This window comes from Empidonax traillii, unplaced genomic scaffold (assembly GCF_003031625.1).
Source record: "Empidonax traillii isolate 1590-97213 ecotype Southwest subspecies unplaced genomic scaffold, ASM303162v1 scaffold6:size4315531, whole genome shotgun sequence".
Classification (NCBI taxonomy): domain Eukaryota; kingdom Metazoa; phylum Chordata; class Aves; order Passeriformes; family Tyrannidae; genus Empidonax; species Empidonax traillii.
Window position 1 is genome coordinate 1,729,195 of NW_020955199.1, and position 17,578 is coordinate 1,746,772.

At 37.1% G+C, this 17,578-nt stretch overlaps 1 protein-coding gene across 7 annotated transcripts in view; it reads right to left on the reverse strand.

Annotated features, from left to right (window-relative positions):
• Window positions 1-3,407: 3,407 nt before the first annotated feature.
• The window catches only part of AGTPBP1 (ATP/GTP binding protein 1), a 55,655-nt gene continuing 41,484 nt past the window's right edge, over window positions 3,408-17,578 (reverse strand). For 4 of the 7 annotated variants that reach the window (XM_027880606.1, XM_027880628.1, XM_027880616.1 and 1 more), the window contains 2 exons: window positions 14,152-14,312; window positions 3,408-4,138 (listed from right to left, as the gene is read on the reverse strand). In XM_027880606.1, coding sequence (XP_027736407.1) covers window positions 3,961-4,138; window positions 14,152-14,312 — 339 coding nt within the window. In that variant the 3' untranslated portion in view covers window positions 3,408-3,960. Of the gene's footprint in view, window positions 4,139-14,151; window positions 14,313-15,768; window positions 15,911-15,935; window positions 16,073-17,578 lie in introns of those variants that run through there. The other 3 variants (XR_003570878.1, XM_027880653.1, XM_027880664.1) reach the window with 3 other exon arrangements.

Sequence of the window (17,578 nt, forward strand, 5' to 3'; positions counted from 1 at the left end):
AGAAAGATATCCTTAGACGAATGTAAGAGTCACTGTGACTCTTTTACACTATAGAAGTTTGGACAACAGAGCTTGTGAAGGAAGTTGTTCATCTTGAAGTAACATCACAGATATAGTTAAATAAACTGCAAATGTATTTTCAAATGTTACACTGATGATTCCTAGTAATCACTTGCTCTTTCCAAACAGCATAGAATTAGATCTACCTTAAGTTTTCCCTCAAAAAATTGCTAAAATTTTAAAATTGCTACTGCAAAAATATAAATAGTAAAAATAACTTAGTCCTCAACTGCAGTATGAGTTGAATTGTAAAGGGGTGACTTAGTGAGAATATATTTATGCTTTTCCTAGATAAGATTAATATTCTACTAGCTGTGTAGGAGGGAAAGACTCTCACTACCAGGCTTTTCTGAGTGCTCTGCAATGACCTTCATTGTGTTTCATCCAAAGCCTTCATAAGTTTTACAAACATTGATGAATATTAAACTTTTAAGACAGTTAAAATTCAGTCAATTAATATGCAAATGCTACTCTAAGCCTGCAGCACACTGACTTTATTTTGACAGAGAATAAAAATATTCTCCTTTTTAAAATGCTAGGCACACTCCCATCCTTATAGGTAGGTACACTACTGTAAATGCTATGATGAGAAATCCTTTAGTCATTACTAACCAATAATAGGGAAGCAAAAGATTGTAATTAATTCTTTATTAAGCATTTTTATTAATAAGTATTTGGGGGGGGCATGCATAACAACACTGCAACAATTATACCTCTCACAGCATTACAATAGAAACTATCTGAAACCTTGCATTTTTGCATTTTGTGAACAGTGTTTACTGCTTCTGCAGTCTTATTTGGGATTCAAACCAATACTCCCTGGTAAGTCAGGCTGATAAAACAATCCACCTTGAAAAATGACCAGGCAAGATTTTTGGCACAGACTGCTGTAAGCTACAATACACGAGGGGATGTCACCAGTGAAGACACAATACCAAAATTTGTGCTGCAACTTGAATTATACCTGGAAAAGGAATAGAGTAATTCACCATCCAGCAATTATTTAGAAACAAGACAGTAAATAACACAGATGTAATTATTGTTTATAATCTTATTTGTTGTTATTACTGGAGGAAGATATACGGATATGTTCTTTGCCTATACAGAACCAGTCATGCCTACAGTAAACAGTATAATTTAAAAACAGAAACATGTTGAAATGCCAATGCATAGAATAAATACAGTCAATTGGCTGGGACAAACCATGCTAGATGACTGATTTGTGACAGTCCAAGACGCTGCCATTCTTTGCTATAATTCTGCCCATTTATTTGGGGTAAATGCCACAGCAGCAGAATGGAATGTGTGCTCAAAGTGTTAGCTATTCCATTTTCAGCTAAATACCAGATTTCCCACCAAAACACATAAATGGGGGCACAGGCACGTGTCTGCCAACACTGCCGCAACAATGGCAACACGTAGCAGAGAAGGGATAAACTGCGTGAAGCCGTTATCACAGCAGCACTTCTTCCTGTGGACTGGCATCCCTGTGAGCACAAGTGGAGACTATATCTTTGGAAAGGCAAGTGCCACAAAACATGTAAGAGGTAACAACCTTTGCATTTTCAACAATATGTAAGATAGTTTCACCTCTTGCATTGGAACTGCACTGGTAGAAGCTCAGACCAGCAGCTGCCAGACTGACATCTAATGTATAAGTGAATTCTAATGCATAAGTGCATCAGAACCTAATGTATAAACACATTATCCTGAGCCATTATATAAGCCATTCATAACTCTTTCTTTGCACAGACTAAAAGCTGTAGAAAACATTAGAAGAACATATATGCATATTTACTGAGGAGGAAAAGATGATTTTGTACTACCAAGCCACAATTCTTTCTACATGGATGAAGTATATTTCTAGTCTTGCCTGTAGTATAGCATTCCAGGATTAACAGAAATTCAAATGAAAACACAGAAGAAGGGGTTAACTAAAATGGGCATCCTGCACTCCCTGAAATTTAAGTCAAATTATTTCTGAATAATTTTATTTTTGAATACTATTCCTACTGAAGTAAGACCCCTTAAGGATGAAAACCTATTTATGTAGATAACTAGTATAAGACTGACAGGGCAATATGAGCATTCTGAACTGCTGTCTTTGGACAGACTTACAGATAATTCAAATTCCTCTACTTTCACTGCAGAAAGCTCCTCTTCAATAGGGCATTTAATAAATGTTCTTATTCACAGTATGTAGTTCACAGAACACAAGGAAAGATAATTTTCACTAGAGAGAAAAACTTATAAAAGGACAAGAATGTAAATGTTTTCATCTTTTCCATCTGTACATCTCAATATTGCATGTATACTAATATAAATTTAAGCCTTTAAACAGAAACACAGTAGTGTATTACAAGGGATCTAGAACACTTCCCCAGTTTCAGAATAAAGATGGTATGGACAGGTATTACCAAACAACGCTGCATTTGAAACAGCAGATCCTGATGAAAATATGTCTCCTGGCTCAAAATCATTGATACAGTTAATTCTCTTAAATTTTATCCTTTTCTGATCCTTCTATAGAAAGCAACCTTCCCATCTAAAATACAGTTTTATTTGCAAGAGTAAACATACACAAAGTTCTCACCAGTTAAAAACCTGCTATAACTTAGAAGTGCTATTCTTCATGCTCTTAAAATCCTTGCACATGCAGCAGAAAATGAATGCCACAACTGGGTCACATCAAGTAAAAATAATTTTGGAAGAGTATTTTTCATTGCAAAACATGTCAATTCTGTAAACAACAGAGTACAACTTCATTTCTCTATTAGATCTCATCTTAAGCAGAGGCAAGAGGCATTAAGAATTAGCAGATGATAGGAGAAGATGAAGAAGTATAAACTCTGTATTTGACAGCTTGACTTTAAACATGAAGAATATAGAATCACAGAATAATTTTTCTGGCTGGAAGAGACCTCAGGAAGTCCAATCTTCTCAGAGCAGAGTTAACACTAGACTGTGATCAGGAAAAAAGGTTTAAACCAAAATGCACCTTCCCTATTAAACCAGTGGAACTGGGTATATATTTATGAGATCCCAGTAAAAGTGAATACTTTTTAACTACGTGCATATTCAACTAGAAAAACTGAGCAGCTGGGTAGCTGAACATAGATAGTGTACATACCTAACCTCTTCTTGTAGTCATGTACACTTAACAAGAAAACTTCTTCAAATTAAACCATGCCTATTCTATGGGAGAGTTTTATACAAGAGTCTAGCTCTTCTAAGCACAGGCTGCATTGGTCACTGTGCAAAATTCCAGAACTCTGAAAAGATATTAAATATTTTCACCTAATACTGTGGCAAAACCATATAATCATCAGAAGCGAGAAACAAGTGCAAAAATTCATACACCAAGTTCTCATTTTTAATTTAGTAATTATTGAATGGTTTCAGAGCAGGCACTACATTGCTTCAAACACAATCAAGTATCTTTGAAATAATGCTGAAAAATAACCTCTTCACTTCAGTATACACACGCGCATATACACACACGTACACAAATTAATTTATAAAATCTGTACATATGTAATTTTTTAGGAAGCAACTCAAAGAACCATACCACAAAAAATTACTTTCTGTACTCTGACACAACACAAATTATAATCCATTTTTCTTAAGATAGGGTTTAAGGACACAAAATGCCATGCGGTACTCTTTAGTAAAAAAATGAACTAGTAAATAAATTTATCTATTCAGTGCTAAAAGAAAACACAGAACTCCTTAAATAAAACATATGCAAATTTGTCAGAAATATTTATTATCCTTGAGCTAGGCAGGCCCCAGTTATTTGCATTAACTGAAGCTTTATCCCCTTTGTAGAAAACAGCAAGGAAGTGTATGACTGTGGAAACCCAGGATACTTAATTTCCTATTACTGGAGGCAAAGCTGGTTCAAGAAAGGAGTATCCTTGTTGAATCTGAGTCTGAAAGTCCATCATCTTGATTAGTTGCCTCATAATCACCCACATTATCAGCTAATTCAACATCTTGATCATCATTGCTCTCTGCACTGTAATCAACTTCTTCAAGGAAGCGAGGCTCATCTTCATCCAAAATGTATGTAGTGGGGCTATAACAAACAAGAAGTTACATGAAACATGTTAAAAGTTTTACTTGGAATAATGCATTCAGACTATGCCCTGTCCCTTTCCTGACATAAGATAATCCAAAAGTTATCTCAGGAAAGCAGCAGTTTACCTGAAATGGTATTGATTTTTTAATTGTGTGTAAAACAGCTGGGAGCCGAAGCCATGTTTGTAAGACCTTGAACTAATTAATCAGTCATATACAACTTGTTATCCAAATGTGCCATGACAAATCAGCTACACTAATGGCCAGTAAGAACTTAATGTAAATACAGCACTATCAGAAGTTGCTGCAGAAGAATACAACTACAAAAAACACATCCATTGCTCTCGGATATATAGCAAACCTAAAAACAGCCTAAAAATTCAATTGCGAAACCTCTATATTAAAACACACATTTTGCTGAAAAGCATTGTAAGCAATTACTTTATAAATATCAGAGATGACAAAACAAGGAGTTGTGGTTACAATTATGTCAAGTTCCCACATGAATCCCTTAACTCATACCAGGTTCTCACACATTTACATGCAGGTAAAACTTAAAATTTGCTAAGCCTTGCAACTCTGAGGCAATGAATTAAGGAACTGAGCTACCACCTACAGAATGGTCTACTAGTGGCCTACAAGAACAAGAGGATTAACATCTTTAGTGTTAACTGGAAAAAGGTTAAAATACAACTTTCTGATGCTCTCATCTGCCTAGAACAGAAGTAGGGGAAAAAGAAGGGAAAGAAGTGTTTTCCAGGCCCAGTTTTACTAACCTCACTTGGGACATAATAGGCTCTCTGCTTAAAAGCACTAAGTATTGATAAATATTTCATAAGTATTTTCATATTCAGATTAAGGCCTAAGAAGGTTTTGTAATGCATTTTACCTAATAATCAAATCATACAGAACTAATACAAACAGTGAGGATGTTCTTATTGAAAAACATCACACAGAACTTGTAGAAATGTTTGCATACTAATTTTGATGAATTTTCTCTTAAGGTACACAAAAACCCAGCTTGGCTGTGGCTTTACAATTAAAAGGACTAATCACTGCTTCTTTCTAAACCTTTAGGAGCTTAACTGCACCACCTGAAATGTGCAGTGCAATCCCTATTGAATATAAATATATTTCACAGTATTCTTCATCTACCTATAGTCTCAGTGACACGAACACTGTAATGTTTTGTGCTGTCGACAGTTAATTCAAATATCGGAAGAAGAACTGCTCCCTATCTTAAGGGGAAAAAAATTATGTTCAAAACAATCTGTATCATGGTTCACTAAACAAGCCTGTACTCAATACTCTCTGCAAAAAGGAAAGTTCCACAAAACTAAATACTTTACAGGTTATTTAAGCTGTAACAAGGACAACAACCCATTATGCTGGTTAATGAACTGGCTGTTTAAAATAAAATAATTTCCATTTAGGAGACAAAGAATGAAGAAAATAATCAAAATCTTTGCTAAATCTCTTTAATTTCACAAATGGAGAAGCCAACACACACTAAGGGTACATGCTCTGCAAGAGGAACGTGTGGTAGAATCAGAAAGGAATACAATTTTTCTGTGCTTTCGTCCTGTGACGCTTTCTGCCCTAGGAAGTCACTACCTACCAATGCTTCCTCTAAGGAAAAAAGAAGCTGGGGAAATTAAAAGTTTAAATGTTTCATTTATTTAAAGAAACAAAACACAGGGACTTCACCAGATGTATCACAGCCCACAGCTTTTTTGAAATTTCTGCTTTCTAATCCCTTTAATACAGGTATTGATTCGTTAGCTTTTGTATGCAAGGAATCCACACTGTAGTTGGCGAATAGAGTGTGTAATTCAACTGACAGGAAATGGAGCTATTAAATCTGAATGTTGGCCCAATATTAGGTAATAATTCTGAACACTGAAACAGAAAACTACAATGAGCTATGTGAAGGACAAGTATTTTACTAATCACTGACAATGGGATGTTTAATACATTACTGTCAGCACTTCTAAAAATTCATGTTAGTGAGGTATAAAGCTCTTGAAAATTCTATCCACTCTTTTTAATAAATGTCATTATTTGGATATTAAACTAATACAGTTGATCCAGTTAAAAGAAAGCAACCAACAAAGCTCGCCTTAGGGAAAAAAACACAGAACTTGATGCAGAAGCAAATCACATAGTTCATCTCTTCAGTGTCCTTTTAGTTTATATAATATGTTCTATGTTATATTGTCTTGAAAAACACACAGGTGTAATTATTCAATACACTTTTTTTATACTAGTATAAATTGCTTTTACATACTTATGCATGTGTGAGTACGTAGGGATTCCCCTAACTTCTAGAAATTCAGGCACTGAGAACAATTATAAAGGCAGCATGTCTGCTGTAATACGTTAGACAATTGCTCTGGCACATGTACATCCAAAACTGAGGGATGCTTTTCACTCTCATTTTACATTTAATAAAATAAAAATCATTATTATAGTTTATTTTCCTTCTTCAAGAAAAGTAGCATTAGAACAGATCAAAGATTAGAACAGATACTATTTAGAAAGCTAAATAAACCTTTAAAATAAAAACTAGCTCTGAAGTCTGCATCATATTAATCCTACCTTTCTACTACCATATACAGCAACACACCATCACTTCTCAATCATTTATTACTGAAAATAAATGTCACCATAATATTTATTACGATTATTTTTCCACTTTTCCTTTCTTGAATTTTCATTCCTCACAAAATTGTAACTAAGTACTTTCTACACAAAGGAAAAACCTGTGTTACGTACCACTCGTATATGTTTGCTTTCCCATGACATATTTTCTTCTGATGTAGCAAATGTTAACCTTACATATTTAACTTTTCAGCAATCTCTATTCTAAAGATTAGTATAAATCTGCAAAGTGTAATTATTACTCTGTTATTTTACTGAGGCTGGGTCACAAGAAATGCAGCAATCAAAACACCTGAAAAATTTCTTGCTGTTTAATCAAATTCTTTATCTGTTTCCCTGCCGCTCCCCATCCTCACCATATCTTGTTACAATATATTTTTAGCTGCTGTCATGCTGATTCTATGGGTTTTAATTTCCTAACCCTTCCCTTGGGCTCCTTCTAATTAACTTGTTCAATAATCCTTCTTCCTCTACCACTACACCTCCCACTTATCCTTTTAAAAGGAAAATATTATTTTTCTCAGGTTAGCAGAAGTTATTTATCCCACAACTACAGTACTGTAATGTAAGGGATGCCACACTATGTGTATTTTGAAGTCATGGCTGTTAAAAGAGAAATACAAAATTATGAAGTTCTGCGTAACTTAACTAAACAACATTTTATGGGTGAAAAGATGAACTCCTACATACCTGACTAATATATCAGATATGATACTACAGTCTTCATGCTTACGAAGAACTTTAAGGATACCACTTTCATTTAAAAGAGTATTTTTTCCATCACCTGCCATTGAATACACCAAGAATTAATAAAACTGTTTTCTAAAATATACCTTAATTACTAATTAAAACATACTTTAGTTACTAAGGTCAGTGAGGGACACAGAGACAGCAGTGACACTATGGCTGCTGCTGCTGTTGCCACTAAGTTCTGGAGGCTGAGTGCTAGAACAAGCTGGGTAGGGAGTTCTTGCAGTGAGGGAAAGGTGAGGAAGAGCTGAGACTCAAAGAGGAACCATCAGCTCTCAAGAGGCTGACGGGGCATGAGTGCTGCCAGCAGATTTAAACGGCCTTAGAGAGTGGGAGAAGTCAGTGCTGCAGCAGTCAGAAAATGGTACAGCAGTTCTCACGGAAGGGCATGTTGGAAGAGCCACTTAATCCTAGGAAAAGGAGGGAGCCTTCTTCTGTAACAAAAATGGCATCTACATGTCACAGCTGCCAGGCTGGGGATGAAACCCAGGGAGATCACAGCCACCTTGGTAGACCCAAATAGACTTGAAGACCAAAAGAGCTACCAAGATCCTCAGCTGCAGGGAACTCCAGAATCTGAAAGCCCCCACTGACACCTGAATGCAGAGGTGAGTATCAGGGGTGCAAGCGTGCCCAGACAGATCACATGCTTTTGAGCAGGTTGTCATGTTGTGTGAGGAGCTCACTAGGCAGCATACTATCTGGGAATCCAACGACACAGACAGTGAGTTCAAGTGCACCCTCAGCAAGTTTCCAGATGACACAAATCTGAGCAGTGCAGTTGACACAACATAAAGATGGGATACCATCCAGAGGGACCTAGAAAGCTTGGGCTCATAAGAACCTAATAAAGTCTAACAGGTGCACTGCACTGGGGACAGGTGAGGCACTGGAATAGGTTGACCAGAGAAGTTGTGGATGCCTCATCCCTGGAAGTGTTCAAGGTCAGGCAGGATGAGGCTTTGAGCAAACTGATCTAGTGGGTAGCATCCCTGTCCATGGCAAGGGGGTTGGAAATAGATGATTTTTAATGTCCCTTCCAATTCAAGCCATTCTATGACTCTATGATTTTTAAATGACAATACCTTCCTACATGTTTTCTTATTTACATTAATGCTCCAAACATACTAAAATTTAATAAACCTGTTCACTAACATTTTTCAAAGTAAAATTTTAATTGTCCCTTAAAAGATACAGTTGGATTTTTCATTATCTGCATAACTCAATTACAGAGAAATTAATCCACAAGGAAGACACAACCATTACCAACTTCAATCCCATGGAGTCCAGAAGTTTTCTGAAACTACAGGGGATGTGTATACATTTTAAAACTTTGGAACAAAAGATTAAGAAATATTCCCTATCAAAGTACAGAGAGTTGCAGCTACCTGGGGAATTGGGAAAGGAAGGAGAGAAAAACCTGAAGAACAAGTGATTCCTTTTAAATCTACATTGGAGGGGGGGAGGGGAATCTTAGACCAGAAAGAGAGTTAGGAAGTATCACAATGGAATTGTTTCTCCATACTTTGCCTTTTAATTTCTTTTTAGGGTCTATATTCTCTTTTAGGGATCAGCGATACTGCTACAGTAGGTAAAATCACACATGCAATTTCATGTGCTATCCCCTTCAGCAGCTCTCCTCTACATGTTTTTTGTAAGTAGTAAGGGTATTTTCTCATGGGAATTTCCAAGGCTAAAGAGGAGAATATGTGCAACTCTTTTCTAAGCCCTAAGAAGCTGGATATCCAAATCCCACTGAAGTAGTATTTTTTAGTATTTTCATTTTTAGAGTTACAAAGTTTTACTCCACACTTTCTTTGTGCTGCCACCCTGTAATACATTTGGTGATACTCAAAACAGAATCAAATTAGTTGGGACTCATCAATCACTGGACATAGCCCATTGTAATATTTGGATCATACCACCAGGAGTAAAAGAAAAGCTTAAAGAATGGTATGGGGAATATAAAACTTGTTCATTATACTTACTTTTTTTTACTTGTTTAGGATTTTTTTCTAGATTACTAATTTCCTTATTTTGCCCTATACAAGACAAACAGTACTCTGATGCTACAATCTACACAGAATTAAAAGCAATCACTTTAATTTAGGCCAGAGAAGGGGCCTGGTGCATGGGCACTGCTACCAGGCCCACCAGTGGAATTCTGAGTCTCATTTTTAATAGCTGTTTTTCCCAGCATTTTGAAAGGGACATAGCACAAAAGCTGCAGCATAAGATGCCATGTTGTTAACAAAGTGGTACTTCTAAGGTACTGAAAAAAAGGCCAGGAAAAGCTCAGACCTTGCAGCAGAGTAAGAAAGAAAAAATTTTTACCCCTAGAAGAAGGAGATAAGATGTATGCAAATGCCTGGGCAAAGTTTAGGAGTTATTAAGGGGGAGGGAAATAAAACAGGACAAATCTGGTTTCCTTCCAACTGCCTAGAGAAAAATGCTTTGCAAGACCTCAGACACACTCTCACTGTATATACCCCTTACTCCTTGCCTCACCAGTCAGTTGTGCTTTCTTGAGTGTAAGAGTAAGGACAGGAAATTAATTTTTCATCAAGTTTTCCCCTTCCCACAGCTCCTTTTGGCTGTCTGCTTTTTCTACCATTTCCTAGACATGCTGAGTCCCAAAGCTCAGACTGCTTCACTGCTATAATTAAATCAAATTAACAAACAAAACCATACCGTGTTCTAGAACACACCAATAAGCCTCAAAAGAATCATTGACGTGACAAGAATTTCCAAAAGGAGGTCATCTTTTTGAGCAAAGCATAAGTCTAGTAAGTCCTAACAGTTATGATTGCAGTCACATGTTTTTGTTTCATTGTGTACAGACCCTAACAAACCTGTCAGCACAACAACTATAATTCTTAATACAAGATTAGTATTACGTTTAGTCTAGCCTTTTCCATTTGGAACTGGAGGGAAAACATGCCAAGGGAACAGGAGATTGGCTGTGTAAGCTCTGAGGAAGACAAATGCAAATAGACTGTGATTTTTAGAACCTAGTATTCTAGTTACTTAAATTAGCACTTTAATTTGAAGTGCCCATGATACCAGCATTACATGTCTTTTGAGAATAGACCTAAAGATGTTTCCCCCTTTTCAGAGAATGCCTGAAGTTGGACAAGACCTCTGGAGGTCATCTTGTCCAACACCCTTATTCAAGGAGGGCCACCTACAGCAGGTTGCAAAGGACCACATCCAGACAGCTTCTGAGCATCCCAAGCATTAAGGACTCTATATACTCAATGGAGAGCTTGTTCCACTGTTTGAGCATCCTCACAATAAAAGTACAGATAACCATTTCTTGTGGTTTAGGAACACTACTCTCCAATTCAGTTCCCCCCAGCAAGACTCTCCCAAACTAGATGCTGCTTGCTTGTTCCCAATTCCCTTCTGCTCAGATTGAAATAAGAACAATTCACTGGAAACAGCAAAGAGATATGAAAAGGTACAAGACAAAGAAACATCTTACATGGAAAGTGAAACACCAAGTCATGCCTTCTCTCCTCCCAGCTGGAAAAGAGAAAATCCCTTACTCCCAACCCTGGCAAGTCACATGAGATGGTATTGAATAACAGAAGGGTCTGGCCTTGCCCCTTTCCAGCTTCTGTAAAAAATTAACCCTGTCCTGGTGATAACTAGGGCAGACCATTATATGTATATAATGGTTAACTGGAATTTCCTCTATAGTTTGTGCTCATTGCCTCTTAGCCTGTCATCAGACACCACTGGAAAGTGCCCCACTATATCTTCTTTACAACTTCCCTTTAAGTATTTGTATACATAGATAACATGCCTCCTGAGCCTTCTCTTCTCCAGACTAACAGTCCCTGCTCTTCCAGCCTTCCCTCTTACAGAAGGTACATTTATCCCTTCACCATCTTCGGGGGCCCTCACTGGACTCTCTCCAGGGCACTCTTGTATTGAGGAACCCAGAGTTGGACACGATAGTCCAGCTGTGCAGGCCTTGCCAGTGCTGAGGAGAGGGGAAGGATCATATTTTTGAACCACCATGTTAAACTCCTCCTAATGCAGCCCAGGATATCATTAGCCTTCTTTGAAGCAGGGGCATATTGCTGGGTTATGTTCAACTATGGTCATGGTCTTGACTGTGACCCCCATTGCCTTTTCTGCAAAGCTGCTTTCCAGCTGGTCAGCCCCCACAATGTACTAGTGCATCGGTTTGTTCCTCCTTGGGTGCAGGACTTCACACTCAGTGCTGAACTTCATGAAATTTTTGTCAGCCCACTTTTACAGCCTGTCAAGATTCCACTGGATCAACCACTTCTACTGTGGTGTCATCTGGATACTTTGGATGGAACAATGCAGATGTTAAACAGGACAGGAGCCAGTATAGTGCCCACGGGTACAAAGCTAGTTACTGGCCTCCAGCTAGACTTTGTGCTACTGATCATTGTCCTCTGGGTTCAGTTATTAAGTCAGTTTTTCAATGCATCTCACTTTTTGCCCATCCAGCCCATACTTCACCAACTTCTCTATAAGGATTTCATGGCAGACAGTGTCAAAAAACTTACCGAAATCAAGGCTGACAATATCCACTTTATCTCCATGTCTAACAAGCCAATCATTTCGTTGTAGAAGATTACTAGGTTGGTCAAGTATGCCTTCCTTCAGTGACTACTCTCCTCTTTAGTGATCACTTCGTGTGGCTGGAAATACTGTCCAGAATTAACTGTTTCATCACCTTACCAGGGATCAAGGTGAGACTGACCAGCCTGTAGTTTCCTGCATCCTCCTCCTTGTTCATAGGTATACTTTCTTTCCTTCAGTCTTTGGGCACCTGTCCCAGTCATCATGATCATTCAAAAATGGCTTCACACCAACATCGGTCAGCTCCCTAAGTACTTACGGGTGCAGCAGGACCTCTGGACTTACGTAAGACTAGTTTGCCTAAGTATTCTCCAAACTGTTTCTCCCACCACGTATAAGCCTTTCTTGCTCCAGAATTTCCCCAGTCTCTGGGTCCTTGGAGTACTGAAAGCTGAACTTTCTAGTCTTTCTCGTAAAGACTGCAATGAAGTACCTTAGCCTTTTTCATGTCCTGTGTCACCAGGGCTCCTGCCCCATTCATCTGTGATGCCGTATTTTCCCTAGTGTTCCTTTCACTACTTACTTAAAAAAGCCCCTCTTTGGTTAGTCCAAAGCTGCCTTCTGATTCTGTCTCTTTCAGGAATCACTAACTCACCCTTATCCAAGCACAACCTTTTTCTAACAGTAAAAATCCAGCCATTACAAGCATCCTGATGTCATACTAATGAGCAAATGACACTGGGGGATCCAACCACCACTGGAGTGAGAGATACCTACATATCACAGCTAATCTTCATACACTTTTATTCACCCCCCTAAGACACTCTCCTACTGTTACTCCTATTGTTCGTATCACCTTTTAGCTTCTACTTCAGTTTTCATCGTTAACTATAAATGCTAAGCATGAACACAAACTCCAGTTTTAATTAGTACTCAACATTCCAGTAACACTTTAATGCTGGAAATGAACATAATCTTCCCCTTCGATAGGGTGTCATAGACGGCCTCCCATAGCTCTGCTAGTTTTTTACCATCTACAGATAAATTGCTCATTAATCTTACTTCCAAAGAAAGTCTTCGTTTCAAGCACTTCCTTGTGTCAACTGCATAAAAACAGTAATAAATTTCATTTTTTCCTAGATTTCCACTGTATTGTTTTAGTTAAGTTGGAGCTACAGCCAAGACACTATAAAAATATTTCATCTCTTAGTATGCCAAGTGGAAATATTATAGTTGTAAACCTTACTCTTTCCCAGTGTAATGCTTTTTTGAAGTCTGGAACTTTGCTTTATTAGTTCTTTAACCATATTTTCATAAAGAGATGCTTGCACATTTGAAATCACACTTTGCTGTGCATCCCTTGTTACCATGTACTTGAGTGATGAATTACATGAATGGAAACATGGAATAATATGCATACATTTGCAAGTCCGTCTATATCTGTAAGAACTGGCAACTTAATAACCTAGCTACTCAGCATATAAATTTCTTTTGTGACCCAAACTTTATTTCTCATGTTTTAAATTTTCTTGGTGGTGTTATATTTTTCCACCAGAGGAGAAACAGGAAAAAAAATGTTTGGAATAAAAACTTACAGTTATTAGTGCTCTAACTCCTATACTTAAAGTCCATTTAAACACGTTTTTTAGACTGTAGCCACTAATAACAAAACAAAACAACCAAACCAAAAACAACCCCCAAACTTTCAAAGAGACAACTGAGACTTAAGACCTACTACTGAGTTTTATGACCTATAATAACCCTGTAATGACATTAAAATTGCCAGTGTTTATCCCAGCAATAAATGTGACCCATCGTATAACTCAGCCTGTATTGCTTTCCTTCAAAGTTTGAAGCAACTGAATTAGCACAATAGGTCTCCAATATATTCAGATTATTGTTACAGTAAGAGGTCACAACACATAAATACTATTTTTGATGAGTGGAAGAACATTTTTTAAAGAATCTTTACGTCACTTGAGAAACTGCAATTTACCCCCTCCCCCAAAGAAAAAAAATATAATAAATGTGTACTACCTTGTCACTTTACAGCTTGACTCAATCAGCTCATTTTCAATATCCAACAGACTAGAAGGCAAATTGTATTCCAAGGATGAGGCCATTCTTTTTAAACGCAGTAAGCCAACACAGAATTTTGCTCCCATCTCTTCCAGTTCCCTTGTCCCTATCTGCAATCCCTAATTTGAAAAAGAGATTTAAAAAAACACAAAATAGGTACATGCAGATGGACCCACAGATGCTGCAGAATCACTCTATGTCAATACTTTGCTATTTTATTCTGTACATTCTCTTGGTTTAAAGACAGAACAAATAAGAACTGTAGAGTAAACTCTTAAAAAAATTTTCAGAAAAGACTCAGAAATAACTAGCTGATTCCTCTAAGTCTGAACAGAGACACCAATATTTTTTGGAGCTTTCTAGTCTACACTTCTAGCACATCAGTATTAACAGATCTTTACCTAGTAGCATTCAAAGAGAGACAGTGACCATGTCCAAATTTTTAAGCATAAATAATTTTTAAAAACTTCATACAAAATTTATAAAAATTAATTTCGAATACAAGATTTTCCAATGTAAGTTCCATTAATAGGAATGAAAAAAGAGAAAATTCATATTGTAGCTGTGATGAAGTTCTTTGCTATGTTCTGACACATAGATATGACTATTTTAGACATCAAAGTAACTCCTTGACACAGATCTCTTCCCCCATATAAGTTAGAGGCTACATGTGTTAATTCTGAAAGCATTTTTTCACACATTAGTAATTAAAACCAGAAAACAGATTATCAAAGGCCATAGCTGCTTTCTAACTTCAATGATATACCCAGGCATTTTCCTCTGCAGACTATTTAGGAGGTAGAACTTTTATAATGGTCTCTAAGTTCATATATGTGATAAAGCCTCCCATCAGATAACTCTACACTTTTAACTTCGTCAGGAGTGCAGTATATAGAGACATAACCTCTGACCTCTTTATGAGGTCATATGAAAAGAGCATAGTTTAAAGAGACCCTCAACAGATATGGAATTGGCTAGCACTAACTGTATATACACTAGCAAATTCAATGGCACAACCCAGCTCCATCTCCCCCTTCACAACTTCTGTATCTCTGGAGAATTTAAAAGGATTTTAGCTTGGATCTCCTAAACCTCTTAATGTAAAGATTAGTTAAGAAGAAGCAAGACAAGACAAACAGGGAAGCAGAGGAGCCAGGAATTGTGGTAAGGTAAGTCATCAAGTAGGAAAAATACATGAAGTAAAAAGAATGGAGTAGGAAATTTTTTACCAAGAGCTAAAAAAAAGCTTTGTATGTGTTGCCGCACTGAAAATGCATTTTAAAATGCAAAGTTTAAAAGAAAGCACGTTGCTCCAGAAATGGTCAAGCCCACACATTGTTCATGTACTGTTTTGAACATACACACAATCAATAGATAAAAAGTTTGATTTTCTTCTGAGTTCTTTTTTTTCCCTTGGTAGTCTTCACAAACAAGGTGCTTTACAGCAACAAGAAAGATAAAGCTATATCCACCATTCTAAACAGTGCCATCCTCCAGCCAAATGGTACTGAAACCTGTTAGCAGTGAAGAAGAGTTGGATATTTGAGTATTATTCTTAATAGTAATGCTACTTACCTCTTTTATAATGCTTTTGTGCTGTAGGTTTCAAAGCACTTATTAATAAAGGAAGAATTATCCTCACTTTACTGATGGAGAAATGGAGGCAGAGAGGGTTGAAGCGATTTGCACAGTGTCTCACAGCATGTCACTGACCCCGCTGGGAACAGAAATCAGTTCTCCTCACTCAGTGTAGTACCTTATCCACAGAGGCCAATTTTTTGTTTTTGTTTTGTATTTGTTTGCACATCATTAACTTTCGAAGGCCCCAATCATAGCTGGGGCTCCACTATGCTAATCACAGGAAGACACAGTCCCTGCCCTAAAGAGATTAAAATAACATTAAGGACAAGAGGCAACAAGTATGCAGAAGAGGAAGGAGAAGGGTAACAGTAATCTATCTCACTGTTACACAAATTACTAATGTGCACAACTTGGTGGTTCCAGAAACTTTTCCAGTGTCTAGATTTGTTGTTGAAGAACTTATCATTAGTTGGTAGGTTCCTTACAGACAGGATATGTATAACAGGAGTCTCTCTAAGTTGAAAAAGGAATAAGAGTATTGCATGATAGAAAGTGCAAAGGCAGTTGTTAGAAAGATAAATAGCGTGCGCGTGTTCCATGGCTGCTATTTTCAGCACAGCAGAAATAGGATATAACTAAAGAGAAAACTAAACGGATCAGATCAGAGGTGGATAACTGTGGAACACTGGGAGAACAAACTTTGAACTTACTACCCTGAAGGGTCTACATAATTGCGGTAAAAGCCCATGGTAAAATCTAGATTTACTTCTCTCATTTCTTTAAATGATAAGGGGAATGCAATACCACAAAACTGCCAAATACTTAATTTCTTAATCCATTGTTATTCTTCCAGCATCCAAACCTCATATTTCCATGAAACAAGAGACTCAAAGTATGCTTCAGGAAATAATAATAATCATCGTCATCAGTGCCCTCACTAAGGGACCTGAGGTGAAGTTCAGTTTCACTGAGGCCATGATTATTCTTCTTTTCCTGATCTTGTAATTATCCTCAGCTGTTGTTCTAGCACTTTCAACTGTGCTCTGTTAAAGACGTTGCCTTTAAGCACAAGCCACCTGGAAGTACACTGCCTTTTTTTTTTTTTTTTTAAACATGTGCTACATGTCATTCCTTTTCCTTTACATCTTATACAATTGTCTTTCCTCTAGACAGTAAAATTTTAGATAGAGGGTTGAAGTCTTTTCTTACTAATTGTGCAATGAAGATACCTTCACATGAATAGAGTGCCTCAGTGATTAACTTTGCTACATGAAAGCAAAGACGCAAAGCAAAGGCCCGACAAACTGTGACCTCAAGTTCAGAAGAATGTTTCTGTAATATGTACTTAACCAAATTAAGATTTGGAGAAGTCAGCTGGACATCAAAACATCATGTTGATCTTCTGTGCTGCTATTCAGCAGAGGCTACAAAGACATAATCATTCTTGAGAACTCAAAATCTAAAGACAGAAGAATCATGGTAACTGAGAAGTTTGTTGACTGAACCCTTATTTCCTAAAGTCTTCTCTTCATGTACATCAGAAAATTTCCACATAAAAAAATCTTTTCAATTAACTTAAAAACTGATCAATACTCCCAAAGTCAATAATGTCAAATCACGAAAGGGATTGATCTCAGTTTTCAGGTGGCTTAAATTATTGAAAACATTGTTCTTTTGTCTGCCATACTAATTATGCTCCATAGTAAATCTTGGAGAATCTTTTTGCCTTAAAGTTTTTTTTCAATATCTTGAATTGCAGATGACTGAGCAGTATTTGCAGCACTAATTCTCAATGCACTACAAA